The sequence below is a fragment of the Numida meleagris genome, chromosome 4, assembly GCF_002078875.1.
Source record: "Numida meleagris isolate 19003 breed g44 Domestic line chromosome 4, NumMel1.0, whole genome shotgun sequence".
NCBI lineage: Eukaryota > Metazoa > Chordata > Aves > Galliformes > Numididae > Numida > Numida meleagris.
In genome coordinates this window covers 92213205-92237034 of record NC_034412.1, presented here as the reverse complement: position 1 = coordinate 92237034, position 23830 = coordinate 92213205, and the positions used below count along the sequence as shown (strand labels likewise).

The 23830-nt window shown below is 41.8% G+C and overlaps 2 protein-coding genes across 4 annotated transcripts in view; one reads left to right on the top strand and one right to left on the bottom strand.

Annotated features, from left to right (window-relative positions):
- Positions 1-11387, bottom strand: part of PTCD3 (pentatricopeptide repeat domain 3) — a 16463-nt gene extending 5076 nt beyond the window's left edge. For 2 of the 3 annotated variants that reach the window (XM_021396592.1, XM_021396593.1), the window contains exons 1-17: positions 11320-11387; positions 10551-10600; positions 9939-9978; positions 9021-9066; positions 8267-8335; positions 7224-7328; positions 6652-6775; positions 5870-5988; positions 5104-5177; positions 4608-4695; positions 4453-4513; positions 4091-4173; positions 3262-3406; positions 2432-2482; positions 1973-2056; positions 1610-1638; positions 1016-1119 (exon numbers count right to left, since the gene is read on the bottom strand). In XM_021396592.1, coding sequence (XP_021252267.1) covers positions 1016-1119; positions 1610-1638; positions 1973-2056; positions 2432-2482; positions 3262-3406; positions 4091-4173; positions 4453-4513; positions 4608-4695; positions 5104-5177; positions 5870-5988; positions 6652-6775; positions 7224-7328; positions 8267-8335; positions 9021-9066; positions 9939-9978; positions 10551-10600; positions 11320-11387 — 1340 coding nt within the window. Of the gene's footprint in view, positions 1-1015; positions 1120-1609; positions 1639-1972; positions 2057-2431; positions 2483-3261; positions 3407-4090; positions 4174-4452; positions 4514-4607; positions 4696-5103; positions 5178-5869; positions 5989-6651; positions 6776-7223; positions 7329-8266; positions 8336-9020; positions 9067-9938; positions 9979-10550; positions 10601-10970; positions 11149-11319 lie in introns of those variants that run through there. The other variant, XM_021396594.1, reaches the window with a different exon arrangement.
- Positions 11441-23830, top strand: part of POLR1A (RNA polymerase I subunit A) — a 28167-nt gene continuing 15777 nt past the window's right edge. The window contains exons 1-16 of the mRNA XM_021396574.1: positions 11441-11668; positions 12198-12402; positions 13025-13174; positions 13268-13375; positions 13632-13717; positions 13801-13910; positions 14865-14951; positions 15524-15626; positions 15927-16089; positions 17829-18002; positions 18212-18334; positions 19086-19313; positions 20334-20588; positions 20999-21190; positions 21534-21677; positions 22389-22572. Coding sequence (XP_021252249.1) covers positions 11592-11668; positions 12198-12402; positions 13025-13174; positions 13268-13375; positions 13632-13717; positions 13801-13910; positions 14865-14951; positions 15524-15626; positions 15927-16089; positions 17829-18002; positions 18212-18334; positions 19086-19313; positions 20334-20588; positions 20999-21190; positions 21534-21677; positions 22389-22572 — 2389 coding nt within the window. The 5' untranslated portion in view covers positions 11441-11591. The remainder of the gene's footprint in view (positions 11669-12197; positions 12403-13024; positions 13175-13267; positions 13376-13631; positions 13718-13800; positions 13911-14864; positions 14952-15523; positions 15627-15926; positions 16090-17828; positions 18003-18211; positions 18335-19085; positions 19314-20333; positions 20589-20998; positions 21191-21533; positions 21678-22388; positions 22573-23830) is intronic.

The window sequence follows — 23830 nt, the reverse complement described above, 5'->3', positions numbered from 1 at the left end:
CAGCCCCTCTGCCTAATGCCAAGAGTGAGGTACCTAAAGCCATCTCAAATGCAACTTCTGGTCAGGAACTGCTCAGGAAGTGAAATAAACCACCATGGTTATTTGTGCAAGTGCACAATACAAACCTGGAACCTTGATCCAATGAAACGAATAGAAAAAACTTCTCTATACCAATAAATTAATTTTCCACACGTCACAAGCTAAATCAGATAGCACGAATCATTCCACCCCCAAAACTCAATCTTATTTTATTATTATTTTAATGAACTTTCTGGAGTATCTCTAGTTACAACGTCTTAATATGCTTTTCTTCAAATCAGTACACTCTACGTAGTTAATTACATTCCACGACCGCAGCACTTAATTACATTAGTAAAGATGATTCAGATGCCATGATGACAGTCAAATGGCAAAACTGCCTGGGAGTCTGGTGCCTGAATACATCTGGTACACTGGGATCTCTGTCTATAATAGACATCTAGCCACCACGTGTAAGCTATTTTGTTGTGACCTCCTAAACTGCCATCCTAAGTGGATAACAGGACTGTAAAAAATTCAGCTGGTTAGTACAGATGTCAGATGGGGATGAAGCTAAACTGAGGAGGTGGAAGGGCTGGGTTTACAACCTTCTACTGTTCCTTCCCTGCCCTCCTGGCCAGGTAACAGTTCTTCTATAATGCAAGAGGGACCACACTAAGGAGGTATGACCTTTAACAGTCTGATGATCATCCCTGACACATTTTACACATTTGGCCTTCTGACATTTCTGAACTCACGAATTCACCGGACGTGCTATGCTCCAAGACACTTTGTTTCAGTTTGGGAAAGGCCACAAACCAAAAATAAATCCTAGCTACCACTGTTCTTAAGAGATTCTTTGTCACCTAATTCCCAAACTGCACATACAGTACTTGATGTTCAACAAAGCACCCTCCTGCACAACATTCAAATCTTAGCTTGTACTTAAATTGACAACAACACTCAAGACACTGAATGTAAACTGCACTTCACTCACCAGTAGGAATTTAACCGATCCATATCCAAGAACTTCCAGTTGTCTCCCTTCTCCATTGCCTTATTTAAACGATAGGCAAGCTTGATATCCTTAAGATCACAGCACTGCAACAAACAAGTCAGATTTTAAAGCCACCAAACATAACACTTAACATGCTCTTCTGAGACTTGCTTTCACACAGTGCGACGAGTGATGGTCTGACAGCAGATGTTCTTAACAGAATGCAATTCAGCGCGGTGACTGCCTCAGAGGAGTGACTCTCCCTGGAGGCAAAAGCCAAAGCTGCTGTGTGAGCTACACTGACGCTCTCTGGCGTGGAGGTGGCTGACTGCTGCAGTGTTGCTAGAAGCAGGAGGCAGGGCACACAACACAGGGAGCTGTGTAGATCTGCGTACCAAGAAATGCACGCATCAGGCAAGCTCCCCATGGAGAAATACGAAACGAAAAACTGCAGTGTTATGCAGGAAAGTTACAGAAGGTGAGGGACACAGGTGAAAAAGGGAATGACAGGCTGGAAAGCTCATAGACAATCCTGAAAAAGCTGGAGGGCTCAAATGAATTTGATTCATCTGATTGCAGGGATGAGTTACTTACCGCTTGCATAGCAGTGATAAAAAAATTGGCTGAAAGGGAAAAAATGAAGTCTGTCAGTTTCCAGCTTTCAATGAGACATACAGCAGCCCACTAACCCAGTCTTCCGAGGGATAGACAAGACATTTTCAATCAGAAAGCTGAATTTGTAGCTAAATTTGACAATAAAGCAATACAAGTGATCTGTTTCAGCCTGGGCAGTTTTACAAAAGCTACGTTCTCTTGTTTGACCTAAGGCAGAGAAGACGTGCAGCAAACTCAGGTGCTGAGGCAGGTCACCCACCTCTTCAGTACAGCCAGAGCTGCCCAAGCTGTTACAACTGCCCCCCCCAACACGTGACTGTCAGGTAGGATTGAAATTCATACCATCATCAGGGTCCTGGGGAGCAAAGCTCCTCTGTTCAACGTCGTCTAGCACCTCGGAGATGATGCCTGATGGGGCAGCATCAACTGTGGGACGAACAGACAAGCAATATCACATCTCAGCTGTACTATGAGCTTTGCTGGTACAGAATCTCCTCCACAAAGGCTGAGTAGCCTTACCAACATAAGGCCACAAATAGAAAGAAAATATGTTTTCTTTTCAGTTTCTGCAGTTATCAAGCAAAGCAGAAAGATTCTTTCTTCCCTTTAAGAGGTTAGGATACTCTGTAGCACATTTTCACTCAAGTGGAATCAGACAGAACAGTTAACAATGCTAGGACTGCACACCTAAGAAGTTGAATGTGAGGTGATAAATGAACTGCTTTCATCCATAGCATCTGAAAGCATTTAAACCAGATGTTAGATGAGACACACTCGCAGGCAAGGTAATACTGCACGTACCAGTTCTATAAAATATAGAGAGAAGATGATCATACGTTGCCAGGCTAGGCTCTGAAAAGCAAAAAGACTGAAATTATCACAACACTCTTGACTGAGCTTTATGCCCAAGCTCTGATTCAGTCTCCAGGCCTTCTAGTCAGGCAGTATTCATAATTTACTCAATCACCCCCCTCCTTTTTCACCCTAACGAAGGACCAGACCTCATTTACAAACATTACAACTGGAAGCGACAACATCTAAAATGTGGAAAATCAGCTGGAGCATCACATTGCTAAGGGACAAGTGGCCAAGCCTCCCTGCTCTAATTTAAAAGCAGTAATGTTTTGTACCTAGTTTTCCACTCTGCATGTCTTCAGCGTATCAGCAAGCTGTTATTTGGGCAAAGCACCCTCTGCAACACATCAGATCAGTTGTGCAAATACTACCTGCCCGCTGCATGCACACACCTGTTCTTGGAGAGCTAGAGATGACTAGGTTAATGATAAACACACTCCTTATGTGGGAGGCTACAGCATCAAAACACTCCATTCTTTGACCTCAGGGTCTAAATGCACCCACTATACTGTGGGCTGACTATTGTTTAGTCATCAGCACTAAACAGAGACTTTGAAGGACAACAATTCAATTTGAAATCCACAGGTCACAGCTCAAAAATTGTGCCTTTTCCTCCCCCAGTTCTCTTGCAGAAGGAAACAAACAGTAACATTGAGAACATAGTTACAAATGCCTTTTTCCTCCAGCCTTGGACTTTATCCCTACAACTAGAAAGTGTTATCTGTCACTGAAATGTGAAGTTAGCTATCCTGGCTGCAGCATCCTGGTTCTCCTACCGATTCCAAGTGCTTCCATCTCCTTCATTACTGGTACAGCCATACTTCTGCCTACGCCACCACATCTTCTCAGAGTCTTCAGCACAGCGTTAAAAGTTCGCACATTTGGTTGCACTTCCTGCTGAACCATGTGATTCAAGAACATCTTAAAAAAAAACAACACAAAACCCAACAAAATCTTTAGTACTTCACACGCTATGGATCAGAGTTTATCATTCAAGTATTGAAGTAATTCATGTATTTCCCCAGTCTAAGCCTTTTCATAGCCTGCAAGCGAGCAACGTTGCCTCAAGCAATCACTTCAGGGAGTACTACCTCATCTTCAATTAATTTGACTGAGAAACAAGACTACCAAATTACATCACATTAGATCTTTGAGACTGGTGTCCAGAATATCAAAGAAATGTTTAAGTTTACTTACTAATCTCCCTTACTGACTTTGTTTCATTACTACTGGAACCCCTAATGTTACTACTCCTCTAAATTCCATTTCTATCACAACACCGTTAATTACAATCCAGCTTTTAATCTACTTAAGCCTCCCATTATACTCTATGATTTTATGATCATAATTTCCCAATCACTTTCTTGGCTTGGCAGTTCTTGGATCAGTATGTTCTCAGATGACAAACTGTTCTGCAAGGACAAGGTTGGATTTTGTACATCATTCACTCCTTAACAGCTAGTTTGTGTGTTTAAACTAGCATAACTCCTTTGCAGCAGACACTGGTAACTTCTTACAAAGCTCATTTTTAGCATCAGTCTCTGAACAACAGCAAACTTACAAGGTCAGTCCCTGCACTATTACCCCTTCCCTTTACCTGCTTACCTTGATTAATTCCCATCTTTCTATGAACCTATCCTTCAGAAATGGGACTGCTGTAATCAGTGCATTGAAGGTGTGCACATCAGCTGGAAAACATAACATAATTCATTTTAACTGACAACTACATTCTGTGGAGAACTACTTGTTCTAACATGGCTCAGTCTTTGGCGAAGTTCTCATGCAAAGCTGTTTGCAGTGAGCCAGCCACACGCCAGCTGCACTGAAATCAACAGTTTGCATTCAGCTCCCATGATCTAGCTGAGGTCCGTACCCCTGCGCCAATCATCACTGCCATGGAAGAAACATTCACCAACAACTCATTTCTACCACTTAGAAGACCGTAAGTCAAAACAAGAGACACTTACCCTTGTGCCTGTCATTCAGCAACTCTGTGTACATGTCATAAGCTTTAGCAGAAGCCCCGTGCTGGAAAAAATAAATGAATGAAGCAAATAAACAACCTCTGTGTGTGACGTTTCACCAGCTGAAAAAAGCCCCCTAGCACCAAAGAGAATTTTACCTTCACCATCCCACGGATCATTGTGCAATATGAGTGTGCATTCCTCTCTGGCATTATTTTAAATATCCTTTCAGCATTGTTGTTTTCCCTGGAATTGACAAACAAGCTCCGTGTTAATGAGCTCAATAAAAGATATCTTTAGGGCTGACAATCAAATACATTCATCCTCACCCTTTCAGCTATTCTACAACAACTTACTAGGCCGCCACCAGTACTTCAAAAAGTTAGTGAATGCAGATGTACTTAATGATTAATATCTGCAAGTATGGACTGCTAAGTCCACCTTCAAGAAACGTTTAGATATAGCATTGAGAAACATGGTTTAGTGGGGTTATTGGTGGTAGGTGGATGGTTGGACTGGATGATCTTGTAGGTCTTTTCCAACCTAGCTAATTCTATGATTCTATGATTCTAATAAGTCTCTCTATCATTTTTATAACAACAATGCAAGTGCACAGCCCGTTGGAAGCAGGAATACTGGCAACACTTTCTATACCTCCATCTAGAGGCAGGTGGGTGGGATCCTCTTTGGGCTTGTCTCTTTGGAGTCTCCTCCTCTGAAGCATTCACCTGAAGAGATTTTTGCAGAAGAGAGTTTCTCAGAATCCAAAGTTACAATCAAACATCAAATGATGCGTTTTAGTCATGACACAGAAGCTCAGCAGCAATTCATATGCCACCAAAGATAAATATTTTGGATGAGTTATTTAGACTATAATGTTTAAGAAGCAATAATTAGATTAAAAATATTTTTTGTTACTAAAAATCCAAACAAGATGAATTCCCTGCAGGGAATAATCAGATTACATTGTATTATATATAAAACCCTTTCACCCTCAACAACCATCCCAGGGACAGGTATTGCCAAACACATCTACTGCTGCACCCAGTGACCTGATTCTCTGAACTGCCAGCAAGGAGCCCTCAACTTCATTACAACTCCAAAGGGTTCAAACTGGAATACAGTGAACATGTTGATCTGCACTAGAGAAGTCTTTGGAGATGAATGATAAAACCAAATCTGGCAGTGGAAACAGGTATTTAAGCACAGTTCAGCAGAACTGGTCAATACAAGGTTCCAGTTGCTAAGTTCAGCTCTTGCTAGTAGGTCAGATGCAGGATTTTTATGAGTGCTGTATTTCTAGGAGATGCTGACTGCATCTGACCTGCCTCACACCATCTGCCAGGGCAAAAACCTTGATATCACCTACACTCTTACAACTAAAGAAAGAAAGAAATAGAGCTCAACAGCTTTTTCATACCCCTGCTTCTTCCAAATCCTCTTTTTCTTCAGATTCTTTTTCCTGAGTAGATTCTCCACTTCCATAAAAGCATAACAAATCTAAAAGGCTGTTTGTGGTCTCCAGAGATACAGGTGTACCTAAAGGAAATAATGATGTACAGCAGTCAAAGAAATGAAAAAACATCACTATTCAATGCACATTCATAACAGAATACTATTTTCTCCTCTGACAAAGAAGTTCTCTAGCAATCATGTAAAACAGAGGTATGAAATCAACACCTTAACGAACTTGCTTAGAGTAGAAGACAACTTCAGCAGTGGACTTGGGTATTTGTTTTTCTGTTAGTGACACTGAATGAGTTTTCCTGATCAAGAGGGAGAAGGGAGCAGCAGCTGGCAGCCCAAACTGCGAACAGCGCAAGCCCAACACAGGAACTGAAATGGCAAGTGCTTTTCCTGACTACAGCCTGCTTCAAGGCTCCTGGGTGATTCACTTCCTACAATACAAATTTAAAACCAACAAATGAGCAATGCAGTCATGAAACTGCCTTCATACAAAGCCTAGGCCTCTTTCAGTGGTAGTTACACTGTGCAAAGAGAAAATTCTATCTTTATGCATGGGTCAAACTACGTTCCCTCACAGACAAATTCAAGCAGACACGTGGCAACACATCAACCAGCTACCTCTACATTTCTCATTCAAGGTGACTAACTCATATTAACCTGTGCCAGCTACTAAAACATTTTTTTGCACGATTTAAGCAGAGCTCCATCCTGGAACCTGGCAGGCAATGACCAGACCTGCTTGTAGGAGCTGATCAAACAGGTCCACAGAAGCTTTCACCATTCGGAGGCTGACACGCTCTTTCAGGGCTTCCTCGTTCACTCCTTCAATCTGAGGTGTACAGATCTCAGGCATCAAACACTAAAAGCACAGAGGACACGTTAAGCATATGCTCAAACCTCACCATTACAACACTAACCAAGTACATTCACTCTTTACCCAGTACACTGCTACACCAGTCCTTTATTGGGCAAGAGCCCTTTTTTGTTAGGCTCTCTCAGCGTAACAAGAGCAGTTATTTGGTGCTGAAGGACCACACATCCTCACCTCCCACTTTCACACTAGGAAGTCAACATCTAAACATTTCTTTTATCTGAAGAACCTGATATGATATTGAATTCCCAAGAAAATATGTTCATTTCAGAAACAATTAAAACGCACTCCTTTTTCTTAGTTGTCTGTGAAGCAGCTAACAAAATCATCTGTTTATGTTACAGTCTTTTATATATCTGTTATGTTACAATCTTAGAGTTGATTTCACTACCTGACGACACACAAATACAATGAAAACGAGCAGCAAAAAGCTTACTGGTATGTTAGGCTCGGCAAGAATCTTGTCAAAAAAATGAGGAAATTCCTTAATAATGTATTTAGCAGCATTTCTCCCAGACTCCTTCGACAACGAAAACAGACGCTGCATAGGAAAGAGAAAGAACAAGAGTTTGATGAAGCATGCAACTAAAAGGCTGAGAGTGAGGAAAAACAGCTTCCATAACATAGACTGCTCCAATGGAATCAAATGAAACTCAGACTTTTTCTTCAGCTCTTAATAAAAGCACAGGGAAAAGACGACATTCCAAATACATTTTCTGTATTATAACAAGGTAAGGATGTCTATTCTTTAAATTAGACTGTAATATACTTCTCTGTTATTGAGCCATGGATCAGATGCTTTAAATCTCACATTACTACCTCAAGCTCAAGATCATCTCTCTTCTGAAGTGCGTGGCATGAGGAAATTTCTCTCCCTTTTACGTCTACATTCACTGGCACCACCCGACTTTCATCCACTCAGATGTTCATTGATAAAACTAAAATTCCTGCACTGACTTGGATGGTTAATTAATCACATGCTGCTTGCGTAGTTACTGATATGCTTGTTACTATCTGGTTTTAAATCATGTGTAATTCAGTTTCACTAAACTGTAATCACAAAATTTCCACATACCTAGAATTCACTTTCTATATCCAATGTATATAAATACAGCTTTAACGGGTTAGATGCCTAGGCTAAAGAATTATTGCAGGGAATTATTTAATCAGCTAAGACCATGGAGAAACAGAGTACATCAACAGGCAAGCCATTAACCTGTAGGAACGTTAACAGAGCTGTGGCAGACTGAATAACCCTACAGCGAAGGAAAAAAGAGGGAACTTGTGTATGTATGGTGGGTTTGCCCAGAAAAACATTAGTCGTGATGAGTTCAGAAATACTCAGAAGTAAAAAAAAATAAAAACAACAAGATTTGATATTTCATTTTCTTCTGCAATTAAAACGGGATTCCAATTAGTGTTCTCATGGTCTGGGCAAAGGATAAGAAAGCTATCAAGGAGTTCAAAGGAAATACTCACAGCATTGGTTGAGTTTCTTGGCATAAGGTAAGGGTCATCCTGGAACATGTAATGAGCAGCAGTAGGATCCTGCAAGAAGGAGAACCCAGGACTGAAACTTTTAGTTATGCACTCAGGCACAGCCTCTCATCAAAATGAAAGCACAGCTTCACCAGAAGTACCACCTCATCTGCATTTTACAAGAATTCCACTCTCAGGATGGGTTAGGCTATTTGGAAACTGTTTAAAAAGCATCTGCATTACACATGTACATGCAGGCTAACAGAGCAACCACAAAAGGGTCTTTCTTGCAACAGGACAAGCAGTGAGTGCAAAGGCAGTAAGATCACCAACTTGAACAGTCACAGGAGATCTGAGGGGATTTGCAGAAACAGGTTCAATGTCCAGAATTCCAAACAGTGTTACAGAATGACATCTCAGCATTAACAACTGTCACTAGCAAGAGCAGACACCGATCGCTCTTTGGAAAGCTGATGTTCTAGACTGAGATTTAAGAGGTAAGAGGGATTGAGAAGCTAAGCTGGTAAATGAGCTTGCTCCTGATTTTAGCATAAAGCCTGATCAAAACACACAGCCTCCACTGGTAGTTGTAGCTGAGCAGAAGTGAAAAAAACTCTTTAAAAAAGCCAAACGTGATGTATGTCCTGCCTTTTGTTTCTGGCCAAGGTAGAAGTCAGAGCCTTCACACTGACAGGTAGTGAGCAAGATGATGCACAAACCAATCCGGATCCGTGATCGTAACGAAACTACTCACCCTTTTCACAGTAGAAGCCAATGTTTGGAGAACCGCTAGTTTATCCCTAGGTGTAAAAGGAGCTCTCGTTAGTATTAGGTTGCAGACTTTTAATGTTACCTATTAAATTTTAGGCAGAATAAGTACAGGTTTGCAAGGATTTTCAGTTCTAAAAAACAGTCATTTTTGCTTCACTTAGAAAACATCACTTTTCACAACGGGATTGAAAATTCAGCTGCAAGAACAGTCTCAGTCCTAGAATCACAGGAAAAGGACGAGGCTGAGAAAACAGAAAAAAAATTCAAGTCTCCTGCTACGATCACTGCCTTTACTCTATGTTATCAGAAAATATACAGAAGAGACAGAGAAAAAAATCCCTGAAATGCTCCTCTCAGAGCCCCTTAAGAGTATCCCAACTCCAAGGATGGATACACAAGTCCCTCTCTTCTACCTGAGGATCCTTGAGACTTCGGTTATGTTTCAAGCAAACAAGGAACAGACTACTGGAAGTGTTTAGGGAGGTGGTCTTATTTGGAGTTTGCATGCAGACACCATCTGGCTATCAATTTAGTTTTTGGTGTACAGTCATGCAATTTCAGATTAAGTGCTTTAGAGTATTAGGAGAATCCCCACAAAATAGCTTTTATTTCACTGCTTCATTTCTAAACAGGATTTTAACCAGCAAGTTATCAACAGCCAAGTTTATTCTGTTGAAAGAAGCATACCTACATGCAGGCAGCCAAATTAAATCGACTTCTCATGAACGTGATCTTTAGCAAAGTAACAGAGATAAAAAACCTCTTGCAGTAGTTAGCAATGCAAGATTGTTTTCTGGTACAACCAAGTTTCAGTCTCATTCACAAACAAGACATTTAGCTGTCAAGCAGTGATTTTTTTTTTTTTTCCAGGCCAAGACACATTCCCACCGTAATCACTTACCAAGTTTTCCTTCGTGGGAGCACAATTTCTTCTCGAGCACCTACAAAAAACAGTATTAAAATTGTTATTAGAAACTAATAGAAAACCCCAACCTAAGGGAAGCTGATGATTTGAGCTAATATAGTCAAAAGTACTTAATCAAAGTCTTCAAAACCACAGTCTGATACAGGCCTCTATGTCATGTAACAGAAAAGGCTGGCAGGTAGAAGTCCTGTGTCTAGAAAGGATCAGAATCTTGACGGTTTTTTTTCTACCTCAGAGAGATCTATCCACTCACTCATACACATTTCTTTAATCATCCTTATCCTGTATCTTCCCACTTTAGCCCCAAACTTTCTCAGTCCTCTCAGGACCAAAAGGGACAACTCCTTGCTATTGGATGTTGGAGATATCAAAACCTTACTCCGTTTCAAAGAGCAATTGGGCAGCTCATGCAGTGAGCATGGATAGCTGGCTGGTGGTGCGAATCAAGCCAGGAAATCTCTGCACAACGAAGATGAGAGGGAAGAGAATGTAAAGAGGGGAAAGATGGTATTCACTGTCTCCTCTGTATGGCAGACTAAGCTGTGTGGAAAGAGGAAAAGGAAGGAATTCGTAATTACAGCATCATACCTTCTGAGCTTTCAACAGTCTTCCCAAGAGCAGTATTAGTAGAAGAGCACCTGTAAACCAATGAGTTTCGAATAAATGGAGGTCAAACAAATACAGCAAAACTATATTAACGAAGTTCTGGACTACAAGTCAAAAGTTTGGAATTGATTTTGGAGGTATTGTGGCTTTAAGGTAGTTTTCATGAATGGCTGCATCTCAGAAAGCAAATCCTGAACACAAATTAAAGAAGCTAATTTAGGGCAAAAAATGGTACAGGCTGCCCAAAGAAGTTGTGGGGTCTCGTTCTCTGAAGATATTCAAGACCCACCTGGATGCTGAAGAAGACACTATTAACATGCCTGTGTGCTTTAAAGTGACATGGAACAGTAATAACTGCCCCCACTTGCTACATATTTATTTTACAGGCCGTGCCCTCATTACCTCAGATGCGAGCCATGCTTTGCCCACATGCAACACAACAGGCACAGAACCCTTTCACTTCAGGAACACCTTTAAATCAACCCCAGTATGCTTTTTCCATGAGGCGCAGCACTTAAAGGCCACTTTAACACCACGAGCCCAAGCCTGTGGTGTGGAGAAGCTCTGCCCAGGCCGCCTCACGCTCCCCAGAGGCCACGCTGCGCATGCGCACAGCACGGCCGCGCACGCTGACACGGCCGCGCATGCGCGGCTTTTCGCGCCTCAACCCCCCCCCTCACGCATCCCCTCAGTGCCGTCTTCGCTGCCGTTGCCCGCCTCTCCTCGCTCTAAGGGAATGCTGGAGCCTCACCGGCTACACCGCCTGCTCAGCGATAGCACTCGGTGCCAGGAGCTCGCCCCGAGCCGCCGCGCTGCCATGCCTCCTCTCGCGCAGCGCTCTCTGGGAAGGAAGGCGCTACCACTCCTGCTGCGGCGGAGGACGAGCTCTCCGTCCCGCCTCCCCCCGGCGGTGCGTGGTACCGCCCGGCTCCGCCTCTCCCCCTGCCGCCGGGACCTCGTGCTTCCGCCCGGAGCTCCCTAGCGGCTCGGAGCGCTGCCCGGGGGGACACCAGCCCGTTAGCCATGAGGCCGCCGAAGGTGGTGCCGTGGTGGCGGTTCGCCAAGGTCTCCTTCGGGCTGTACACCGCCGAAGAAATCAGGTGAGGAACCGAGGCGCGCTGCGTCCTGTCGCCCTCCGGCCGAGCGGCGCTGCGTGTGCTGCTTGGAGGACCACAACTCCCAGCGTGCCTTGCGCGGCGGCGGCGGTGCGCGGCTATGGGCCGTAGGCGCGCGGCATGCCGGGATGTGTAGTCCGCCTGCGCCCCGGCCACGGTGACAAATGGTTCTCCCCCACTCGCCCCACGGTTGCTGAGGGCTGGGGAGTGGGGAGCTGCCTTCCCTGTGGTGAAGGCGGAACGGTTTTATGGCATGGGGCAGCCGGCGACTTCCTAATATTATGTGACTTCCTAATACAATTATTCAAGATTTAAGAAGTATATTTACGGTATATTTACCCTATCCAGGCGATGTGCCCATTGCATGCCCAGCATGCCTGCAAACAGGTGTTTTCCTCAGTCCTGTAGATGCTCAATTTCAGTGCTTGTTGTGGCATTAAAGCATATTTTCAATTATTTTTTTTTTCTTCTTCTTTCTTTCTGCCACTGATTTTATTATTTCTTTCTACTTTAGGAAGCTGAGTGTAAAAGCCATAACAAATCCTCAGTATTTGGATAATGTGGGGAATCCTTCTGTTAATGGGCTGTATGACCTGGCTTTGGGGCCTCCTGATTCCAAAGAAGCGTGTGCAACGTGCATGCAGAACTTCAGCAACTGCCCAGGGCACTTTGGCCATATAGAACTGCCTCTGACTGTCTACAACCCTCTGTTTTTTGATGTATGTACGCTTAATTATTGTCTCACAAATGAAGTGAGGGATGGTGTTCAAACCGTGATAGTCTGTGGTCCTTGAAAATGAGGAAAGGTACCAAGATCTGTTTTGTTTTTTTTTTCTTAGTTTAAGTGTAGTTCAACTTCAGTAACCAGTAAACATGGTAGGAAAAAAATTGTCGTGGTAGTTCAATGAAAATAGACTTTGTAGACATTTGCAAAATGCATGCTTTGTTGTAACTGTTATTTTATTCACCATTATCAACATTCACCCCTCCTGTTTGTCAACTAAACTACATGACTGACTGATTTCAGGGTCTCGTGCCTTAATTGAATGACTGGTACAGTATCAGTTATTGGTCCTTTTCTTTAAGCTGCTACTACGTGGTTGCATGAACAGCTACCTACTTTTATCCTAGAGTTTCCAAGTGTTTTTGGACATTGAGGTCTTGTTCAAGCTTGATATAGAGTTATTTGTGTATTTGTACCTGCTAGTCCTCTTATTCCAGAAAACTGGGACAATGTGGATGATACTTGACAAACTTATTTGGCATTATACTAAGTGACAATACGTGTGCAAGCTAACAAATCTACCAGAATAACACTTTTTTCCCCTCTTTTTGTTCCAGAAACTATACCTTCTAATTCGAGGTTCTTGTTTAAATTGTCACATGCTGACGTGTACTCGAGCTGTGGTTCACTTGCTGCTAAGTCAGCTGAAAGTTCTGGAGCATGGGTTGCTTCATGCTGTCCATGATCTTGAAGTCATCTTAAATAGGGCAAGTAGTCCATCTTTCTCCATTCATTTTTTTGAGTTGATAGTGCTGTAAATACAGACCTATCTTTATTCTATTCTATTCTGTTTCTTTCAGTTTTTAGAGCAAAGTGCAGATGCGACAGCTCTAGAGATTGAAGAAGAGTTAAATCGCCACGTTGACGAAATATTGCAAAGTCAAGAACTAAGTGATCAGTGTTCAAATGTAAGTAGAATCAGTGCTCCTCTTGGGATCTCAGATTTTGTCCTTATAATTTAATAACCTGCAGAGGAAAGTCTGTGTTTGACGATGCAGACTCTAGATTTTGTCCTTGAGTTTAGAACTGTGTTATGTTTAGGGTGAAACGTCTGAAATTACGCATAAAAATATTTTCTTCCCTGGCCCAAGGTTGAAGTAACAATTAGCTTTGTATGAAATATGCTTAGTTTTCTGCTTTCTGTTTTCTCTTTTTGCTCACCAGGTGAAAAATGTCTGTGAGTGTAGAAATAAATTGATATCGCAGTTCTGGAGAGCGCATATGACTTCAAAGAAATGCCCAAACTGCAAGTAAGTTTAACTATACGAGGAATTAAATAGGTGGTGTGAAGTTAAATAGGTAATCCTCTTTTTTTTTTTTTCTTTTCTTTAAGATCAAGGAGATCACTGGTGCGAAAAGAGCATAACAGCAAGCTGACAGTAACTTATCCTTCTACGGTGTTTCGTAAGTCAGGAGAGGAAGGCATTGTGGAGGAACCAGCAGGTAAGATGTTTGTCTTCTCTCAAATATGTTTGCACTTACTTGTCTGTATTTAAGATGGACAAATTCCTAATAATGAATATGCACTTTTGACTTGTGTATTTAAAAAAAAAAAAACCACCCACAAAAACAAAAGAAAAATCCACAGTAGGTTCAGCAGTAGGAGATTACCCAATTTCCATTAAATTCCAGGTGTCTGCTTTAGCATCCTATCTGTAACACATTTAACAGAAGCAGGAAAGTGTGGATATCCCAATGGTGCTACATTTGAGAGACAGCCATGACTCCTTGAGGTTGTGGAGTACTGCTTTGGTCTTTCTGTTTCTAAACTCCTTAGAGCAGCTCAAAGTCTGGTGGTGTGTTTTGTTATGTTAGTGATTAAAATAGTTGTTCTGGAGAGTCAGGGGAGTTGCCACAATTAAAATAGCTTGCCTAATTCTTGCAGATGCTTAACATTTGCTTGTGAAGTATAACTAAGAAATATTTCCCTCCTGTCAGTTTTCAAAGGCCAAGGTATTTCAGGTGAATCTTGGGCTTACTGGTGATACTTGAGTCCTGCTTGTGTCTTTTTGAGCTATAGGCAGACTCTTCATTTTTGTTTTGGTTCGTGGATGTGATCATTGAAAAAGTGGTGCAGTTCACCATTAATGAAATAAAACATGCTTCAGCTCCTAGGGATGAGTTTTGTTTCAGTTACTTATATTGTCATCCAGTGCCATGTAAATGGGTTACTTTTTCCATACTGGGAAGACTCTGATTAATTTCATATCCCAGAAGCACATGTTAATGACACTACTTTAAAGGAGACAGCGACCAATGTGTTTATTTGGTGTGTTATTTCCAATCCTTCCCTTTGCTGGAAACGCCACTGTAAGCCAAGAAAATCTTTCAGACTAACTTATTGTGATTTTTATTATTATTCTCACCTCCTTCCCCTTTCTTTTTCTTTCCTTTTAGCTATTGATGAAACTCAGTTAGGGAAGAGAGGATACCTAACACCAATGACTGCCAAGGAGTTCGTCTTGGCTCTGTGGAAGAATGAAGGTAGTGTTTGTTCCTGTGGCTATTCCTTTTCAAATCTGTACCTTTTGCCTTAAGAGCTCTTGGTTGAAAGATAAATTTTTGTGATAGACAGAGTATTCACTGACCTAGTTTGATCAGCTGTTCTCAAATTGCCACTTCTCAAAGCTTGGTTGTTGTTTATGGAGAATGTGACGTCCGTGTGATTCTGTGCTTACTATTCCCCATGGTTTTATTGGCTAAAGACTGAACATTCTGAGTTTCCTGTGCACTAGATGAGCCTTCAGTTGGAAGGAAAATTTAAGGGGTTTCATGCTGTAGTCACAGCCAGTAGCTGTGAACTGTTTCTTCCAGCTCCTTTGACATTTTCTCTTTTGCTATGCTCTGTATTTCCATTCATAATTGTTTCTAAAAATAGATGTGACCAAAAAAAAAAAGAACAATAGCATTCTTCGTAAAATATTTTTGCCTAAATGTTCTTTTAAACAAGCTGTCTAGTATTTAACTTGCCAGATTCTTTTGACTTGATTGACCAAGCGTATCTGGGGGGCTTGGTTTCCCAAACAAAAGCAACAATGGTGTGTTTATCTCTTCAGGTTTCTTTCTGCGTTACCTCTTCCCCGGGATGGATCCCCATAAGAATTCAGCTTTCAGCCCGGATATGTTTTTTTTAGATCTGCTTGTGGTTCCGCCTTCGAGGTAAAAAAATCCCCAAACAAATACAAATGAAGTCATAGGGTTTAGCACATACTCTTCTCAGGAGTCAGAAGATGCACTTTGGTTTTTAGGAAAGCACGTTTTAGTGTTAGTATTTCAGCTTAAAGCCCGCAAGGATATTACAGCTGTATGGTACCAATAGAACGTCTTGTTACGGAACCATTCCTCTTTTATGACTGCCTCAGTGTAATAAATGAAGTTTTAAATGCTCGCTGCTAGTTCCTAGGGGTTATGGACTTTTTGGCAACGTTAATTTTCTGAACTGATTTTGATCTGCCGTAGGTATCGCCCGGTGAATCGTGTTGGAGACCGGATGTTTACCAACGGCCAGACTGTGAACCTGCAGGCTGTCATGAAAGATGCCACCCTCATCCGGAAGCTCTTGGTTTTCATGGCAAAAGAACAATGCCAGCCAATTAAAATGGTAGAGGATGAAATCCAAACTGTAAGAGCCGCTGGTTATCTTATTCTCTGCTTTTTTGATATATGGTTACAGCTCAGGGTAGGCTGTTATGCTGTTCCAGTGACAGGTTTTGTCTGGACTGTTGGAATATATGCTGCTAGATGCATTTTCCATAGATATTTTTGTGTCTCTTTCTACTCAGCTATCCAGTGCCAAAGGGAAAACACTTTATGTATTCTTCCTTAATGGTGGTTTTGTGTTAGACTACTCTGTGTGAGATATAATGGACTCCTGTTACTGGAAAACGAAATACGTACAGTAGCAACTGTTTAAAACTGTTGCTGAACTTCTTCAGCATCCCATCAAATGAAAAATGGTGGCTTGGGGAGGAAGCCACTGTATCTCCTCAGCCTAGTAGAGCCGATTGTAATCTTGGTTGTTTTAAACCATAAAAGTAATTATTAACAATGCTTGCTTGCTTCCAACCAGTTCGCGTGGTAATGCAGTAGTAATAAAGTGTGTCACTGTTGTTCATCCAAACTACGTGGCTTCATACTGTTCTTCTGTATCTGTACTGAGAAGCCTTGCAAGGAGAAAGCTTCTGTGTTCAGGCTGTGAATCACAGGGTTCCTCCACAAAGGGGCCTGACTGTGTGGTAGGTTGGACTGTGAGTTTGCAGAGCATTAGGTATCCGTGCAATCGCTCATTTAAGTAATGAGAGCCCTTCTGAAAAAAAACAAAACCAACCAAACAAAAAAAAAAACAATTGACATACAGTGTGTAACTGTCTGTGTGGAGCTGTAAGGTTCAGGCATGTATCCCTTGGCCTTGAAATCCCCACTTTGAGAATGTAACTGAGAAGAAAAATGGGCTGGATTGAGTCTAGATTACATATCCCCAGCTTTTGCTTGGTTTATGTTCTGTAAAATGGTTATACCCTCTTTTTGGAGTGTCAGCTGTGTTCCAGCTATTTGCTCCCATTGATATGAAGCCTAATATTTTTCTGAAAGACTTCATTGTGCTGTGCACAACTGAAGGAAATCCTGTATTTCTGGCAGACACACTCACTCCAATGTACTGCTGTACAAGGGAAGAAACTTCTTGTATCTCATTTGGAGTGAAAAAAAGTGCAGGTTAACCAATGCATGTAACCTCCAGAGCAGAAATAAATCATAAACGTGCTGAATGCTTCTTTTCATGCTTGTTGATAAATTATTTTATTAAGAATTCTTTGAAGTTGGACTTAATTTCAGCTGGATGTGGTTTTACATCCTGAAGTGTAAGGATTTTTAATACATTTTCGTTATTGAGAATGTAACCACTAGGTGGGGATGTGCCCTTAAAATGATGGAGGTGAGAGAGCACTGAATGTGTTTAGAGATGACTTTGGACTTTTAGACTGTGAGAACGAAGTGATGCAAGCTCTCAGATTTGTGTTTTTATCTGAAAATGGGGCTTTCCAGGAGCATGGTGGTTCTTAGCCCACACTGACTAACCAGTAAGAAAGCTGATTTGTAAAGAGGACTGTTTACCAAGCCATCAGTTATTAAAATGCTGCTGGAATGTATAGCTGTGATCTTTGGAGACCTCTTTATGTTTCTAAATCTTGACAGCAGGCCAGTCTGAACACTTAACTGTAATGGCAATGTTAACATACCTTTCAAATTAATTTAGAGTGGCCAGTGTTTTGTTCGCTATGTAGCGTGATAATTTAATTCTGATAAATAGCAATTTTGTTGTTGTTGTTATTAAGTCCAAGTCTTTGTTTTCTGTTTCTGTAGGAGACAGGTGAGGGTGATGAGCCTCTGGACCGTTCTGTGCTGGCAACGATTCCAGGGCAGACCATTGCAGACAAGCTTTATAACGCTTGGATTCGTCTTCAGACCCACGTCAACATTGTGTTTGACAGTGACATGGACAAATTAATGACTGAAAAATACCCTGGTATTCGTCAGGTGGGTAGCAGGGAGGGTCTTAGACTCTGGTCTTTGTGTATCACCGACAGTTAAAGGGAGAGAAACGGATGGAATAAGAAATAAGTGAAATATGTGTGCTCAATATGTTGGCATTTTCATGATGCTCATTGCTGTTACGTCTTGAGAATCTGCCTGCTGTTGCATGCTTTTATGTTTCACAGTTTAATCCTTAACTTTTGTTTTCAAAGCTGTTAGAGAAAAAGGAAGGGCTGTTCCGCAAGCACATGATGGGAAAACGTGTGGATTTTGCGGCTCGATCAGTCATTTGCCCTGATATGTACATTGGTACCAATGAGATTGGCATTCCCATGGTAAGACGAAATAGAAGAGTACTTCCTTATGATACTGAACTGTACAGCAGTGTTTTCAGCTACATAATAAGCAGTTTAAAATGGAGAGGTTTACTGATTTGTCCAGGCTTTTTTCCACCTTCCCACTGTGTGAATGAGGGAGAAGTATTGAAGAGCAGGACATTCTTACCGTTATGCTAAACACTAAAGCCTCGAAAAGAGGATAGAAAAAAAGAAAGGGTTGCCCTTGCTTCCTTGGTTAATGAATTAGTACGAATTTCATAAGTAGGTCCTGTTTCAGTGTTGATCTTTGTACAGTGTATCCTGTAACAGGCCTGACAGCCTTAAAGAAAAGGCCATAGCTTTGTCACAGCCTTCATCCTTAGTGAGTCCCAGAGATTAAACCAATTCCGAACTTACAAACAGTCTTTTCTGCTTGCCTATATGAAAACAGTGAGCCTGATGGTTATGTGCTTTTCACCTTTATTATAAGTTTGTTTGCAGAATCTAAAATGCTGCTTTTTTTTAATTAGTAATTCAGTGTTTATTTTCTGCTCCGGCTGAAAATCATAAGGGCGTAGTTTACTGTTCTGTTAGTGCAGATCTTAAAATAGAAATGTATCCATTTGGCATGACTGTATGTTGAGGAAGAATTTCTGTTTATGTTTTATGAATTGACCTTCAACCCTGTTTTCTCAGTAACTTATTATTATGTTTTTAAAGCGAAAGCCAAACAACTAGTTGTTTCTCTCCTCTTTTCCTTCCTGTCCAGGTATTTGCTACCAAACTGACCTACCCTCAGCCAGTCACTCCTTGGAATGTCAAAGAGCTGAGGCAGGCTGTCATAAATGGCCCAAAGGTTCACCCTGGGGCTTCCATGGTCATTAATGAAGATGGGTCTCGTACAGTGCTGAGTGCAAGCAGCTTGACCCAGAGGGAAGCTATAGCCAAGCAGCTCCTCACGCCTTCTTCAGGTGCACCCCAGTCAGGACCGAAGATTGTGAGTATGACAAAGACTTGGCTTGCCTTGACCAGTGGTTTATGAAGAGGGCTTCAGCTCCCAAATGCCAAAGAAAACTCTGCTTTGTTTGTTTTTCATTTGGGTGGCATTTGAAATTGTGGTTCTCACATTTGTGTGCTGTGGCAGAAAAGCACTGGTGAGCTGCTGTGCCAAAGCTAAGCTTTTTTTCAGTAGGTTTTGTGAAGGGATTCTGCTTTGGTGTATGCTTTTGGGGCTGAGAAGAATCCTTCAGGCCTACACAGAATCCTACATGTGATAAATATGCACCGAAGGAAAAGGTGTTTTTGCAGGGCCCCCAAACACAGGCTCAGGCATTTAAGTTTGGGCTCCAGTTCTGAACTCTGGACATTTCCAAAACAAAGAACCAGCTGAAGTCAATCTAACGTTTTCTTTGCTTGCAAATGGTTAATTGCATCCTCCTTAAATTACACATCATTGTAAGGCCCCAGGCTGAGTGTGGCAATGAGATTGGCAGGGGTACTTACAGGTGTTGGTGTGATTACTGAGAGCTGGAGTGGAGAGTAGTAATTTTTGGGGTGATTACTGCACCAGAGACTGCAAAACTGCCTCAATCACAAATTCACTGTCCTGTGGCTTTTGGAGTTGTCAGTGCCCCAAACGCTGTTTCATGTTGGCTGTTTTTATCAGGAGGATGACCTGCAAAACCAATGGGAAAATGTGAATTTCTTTTACAGTCTTTGATCCTCATATTGCCAAGGGAGAGGAGAGGTTGGTTGGACGTGGCTTCAATGCTGTTACCTTTGTTTGATCACTGCGGTTTGTGGGTGTTAATGGAGTACGTGCGGTCTTTGACTGTGGTTAGATGGAGAGCAGAGAGATTTGAGAACAAGTAGTCTTGATTCATTCTCTTAAATCTTCAGCACGGACAGTTAATACTAGAAGGAGCATGTTTTGGATGCACGTGTATTTTTAAGGTGCATTATTTTTAGAGACCTGCATGGAAGTACTTTACAGACAGTAACAAAACTCCTCTCGCAGGTTTGCCGTCATATTAAAACTGGAGATGTCCTGTTACTGAACCGCCAGCCCACTCTTCACAGACCCTCCATCCAAGCTCACCGAGCCAGAATCCTGCCTGGAGAGAAGGTGCTGAGGCTCCACTATGCCAACTGCAAGGCATACAATGCTGATTTTGACGGTGACGAAATGAATGCCCATTTCCCACAGAATGAGCTGGGTAGAGCGGAGGCCTACACCTTAGCCTTTACTGATGAACAGTATCTAGTTCCAAAGGTAAATAAAACTTCTCCCCATGTGAAATCACGTTGTTTAAAACATTTTGTTGTTGTTTTCTCTGAGGATAAGGGAGATTAAATTTGTTCTTCGTGGGGTTTGTTTTATTTCTTAATTCCTTTTCTTTCTCTATTTGTTGCCAAAGGTGCTATTTCCCTCAGCAAATTCTTCTTCAGGCACTGTTACTTGCTTCTAATCTCCCCAAGCCCAGTTGTTCTCCTTGTTTAGAGAATGCTCATCACATCTAAACAATCTTATTCCTTTTAACTCTCAACGTGCAGAAGAGTTTTACTGTGAAGAAGTGTTCTTTAGAAGTGACTTCGGTGCTTTTATTCGGGCTGCACTAACTCTGGGAGCTGCTAACACTTGAGTTATTATCCACAAATCCTTTTTCTCCCAAATTTCTGCAGGATGGCAAGCCACTTCCTGGACTGATCCAGGACCACATGATTTCTGGAGTCAGCATGACAACCCGGGGCTGCTTTTTCACAAGAGAGCAATATATGGAGCTTGTTTATCGAGGACTAACAGACAAAAAAGGAAGAATTAAAACATTTCCTCCTGCCGTTATGAAACCACAACGATTATGGACTGGAAAGCAGGTAGTCATAATTTATTGGAGCAAAGAATTCTGGTCGTTCCAAAGTAAGCAGAATGCTAATATTAACACCAGTGCTGCTGAGGGCTGCTGAAAAGCTGGATCCTATTGTCTAAGCAACACCATATAGATCTTGATGAGTGTTCCAACTGGAGCTGTGAGAATATCTTTTCATTTAAAAAGCATACTCCTGTCTTGTAAGCATCAGATTTTTGAGTTTTTAAGGATTTGTTATAAACTGAAAATCTACGGATGGAATGCTGTTTTTCTCCTGCATGCCAAATTCTTTACACTGAGGAGGAAATATGGGAAATAAGTAACTCTTTGCTCCTTCTACTTCTTTTTAGGTTGTTTCTACATTGTTAATAAACATCATTCCAGAAAACCACGTCCCACTGAATTTGACTGGGAAAGCTAAGATAGGTGGGAAGGCCTGGATGAAGGGACCTGCAAACAGATGTCTAAATCTTGATTCAATGTGTGAATCTCAGGTATGCTGGTGGCTGGGCTGGGAAGCATTTTAATATAAATGTGTATGGAATGGAGGAATGAGAAGGGAAAGCAGAAGGATGATGAAGTTAAAAACAGACATTTAAAGATACTTATTACCAGAAGGTAGAGATTAGAGGGTAGGACTGGGTGTCAAGAGAAACTCTTCTGATCCTGACTGATGCAGGCTCCATCTCGTTTTGTTAGACCACGTCTTCATTGTTTTATTTTAAAGTGGAAAAATATAGATGGTATTAGAGGTTTTCTTTTTTGCTGTAAAGACTGTGGCCTTCCAATGTTTAAAGGGGGATTATAAACAGGAGGGAAGTCATCACTATCTACCCGTGTGAAGAGTTATAGGACAAGGGGGATTGATTTTAAACTAAAAGAAGGGAGATTTAGATTAGATGCCAGAGAAAAATTTTTCACTGAGGGGATGGTGAGGCACTGGAACAGGCTGCCCAGAGATGCAGTGGGTGCTCCATCCCTGGAGGTGTTCAAGGCCAGGCTGGATGGGGCCCTGGGCAGCCTGAGCTGGTGCTTGATGTAGCTGTTGGCAGTCCTGCTTCAACGGGGGGTTGGAAGTAGATAATCTTTGAGGTCCCTTCCAACCAAAGCCATTCTATGATAAATAGGGAACATCCGTGATTATATTGAACCTTTCACCAATTGGTGGTGGTGTTCTTCCTGAATAGCTGTGTTTTCTTTTTTAGGTTATTATTAGAAGTGGGGAATTACTTTGTGGTGTGTTGGACAAAGCTCACTTTGGCAGCTCTGCCTATGGCTTGGTCCACTGTTGCTATGAAATCTATGGTGGAGAAACCAGTGGCAAAGTGCTAACGTGTCTAGGACGCCTGTTTACTGCTTACCTGCAGCTCTACAGGGGATTTACAATGGGTGAGTATCACGAGGACTTATCCGTGAGTGCGCTGCACTGCAGAACCTTGTGAGGTGGAAAGCAAACGTTGCTGGGCAGAATGCATGCCAGGAGCTCTGTAAGTAGTTTGACGAGACATTGTCTTTGAGTGGCATCACTGTTTGCCAACTTCTTTTTCCTTTTTCCCCTCCTGATTTTAACATACTTGATCTTCTAAGAATGAAGAGAAAGTATAACCTTGAGTCTGTCCATTCAATTCATCTCATCTCTGCCTAATCAAAATGGGAAGAGTATAAATGTCTTGTATTTAAACTTCGTTTAGATACAATCTCCCGTGACTCTGCATGGTATTTTTTACTTCTCTGAAAAAAAAGAAAAAACCAACAATGGTTGCATACCATAAAAATGGTTGCAAACCATAAAAACTGATGAGTGAAATGGGAGGACGTTGAGGGGTTATTAAAGTTATGCATATCTCACTTAACTGTAAATCTTTTGGTAAATATTTGACTTTTATTGCAGCTTTGCCAACTCATACGAAAATGGACTTGGTGGTGAATAAAAAAATTGACCCTCACTCTCTGTTCTCTTGCAATAGTTAAAATGCATCGAAGGGCTGTGTAGAGCTTTGCAAGGTGTTTTTATACTAATGAAATATTTGTAGTGCATTGCAGTGGGGGGGTTAAATTCACTGGAGCAAGGGTACAAAAACTACTTTGACAGAGTTAGGTAGCAAAGATCATTAGATAAATAAAACATCAGGAAAAGAGAAGTGAATCTGGAGCAGGAGACCGGTGTTTAGTGAAGACGAGATGATTCAGGACTGAACAAAGTGAGATGTTATGAGATGAGTAAGGTTCAGAAAGAGACAATGTAGAAGAGACAAAGTTGTAACAGGAGGAGAGGAGAGACTGGCCTCTGGAGATGCTGGGATACGTAATGGGGCCATAGGCACCTTTGCTTTGTTCACGCTTGTACAGCTCAGTAGTAAAGTGTCCCACTTGTTCCCCCAGCTGCTGTACAAGTAGAGCATTGGAATAATTTAACCTGGGAGAGATTTCTGTGACTCCCTGCTCAAAGCAAGTCCTGCCAGGTGAGCTTCTGCAGGGCTGTCTGCTGTTAGGAACATCCAGGGACAGTGATTCTGCAATCACTTTGCCAGCATTTCATCTTATACGTTGTGATTTTTTTTTTTTTCCTCTTGAAGAAAATTTTGTTTCCTTTTATCTTGAGAAGCTAAACAAATGCATCTCTTTCACTCTCTCCTCATCCAACGTG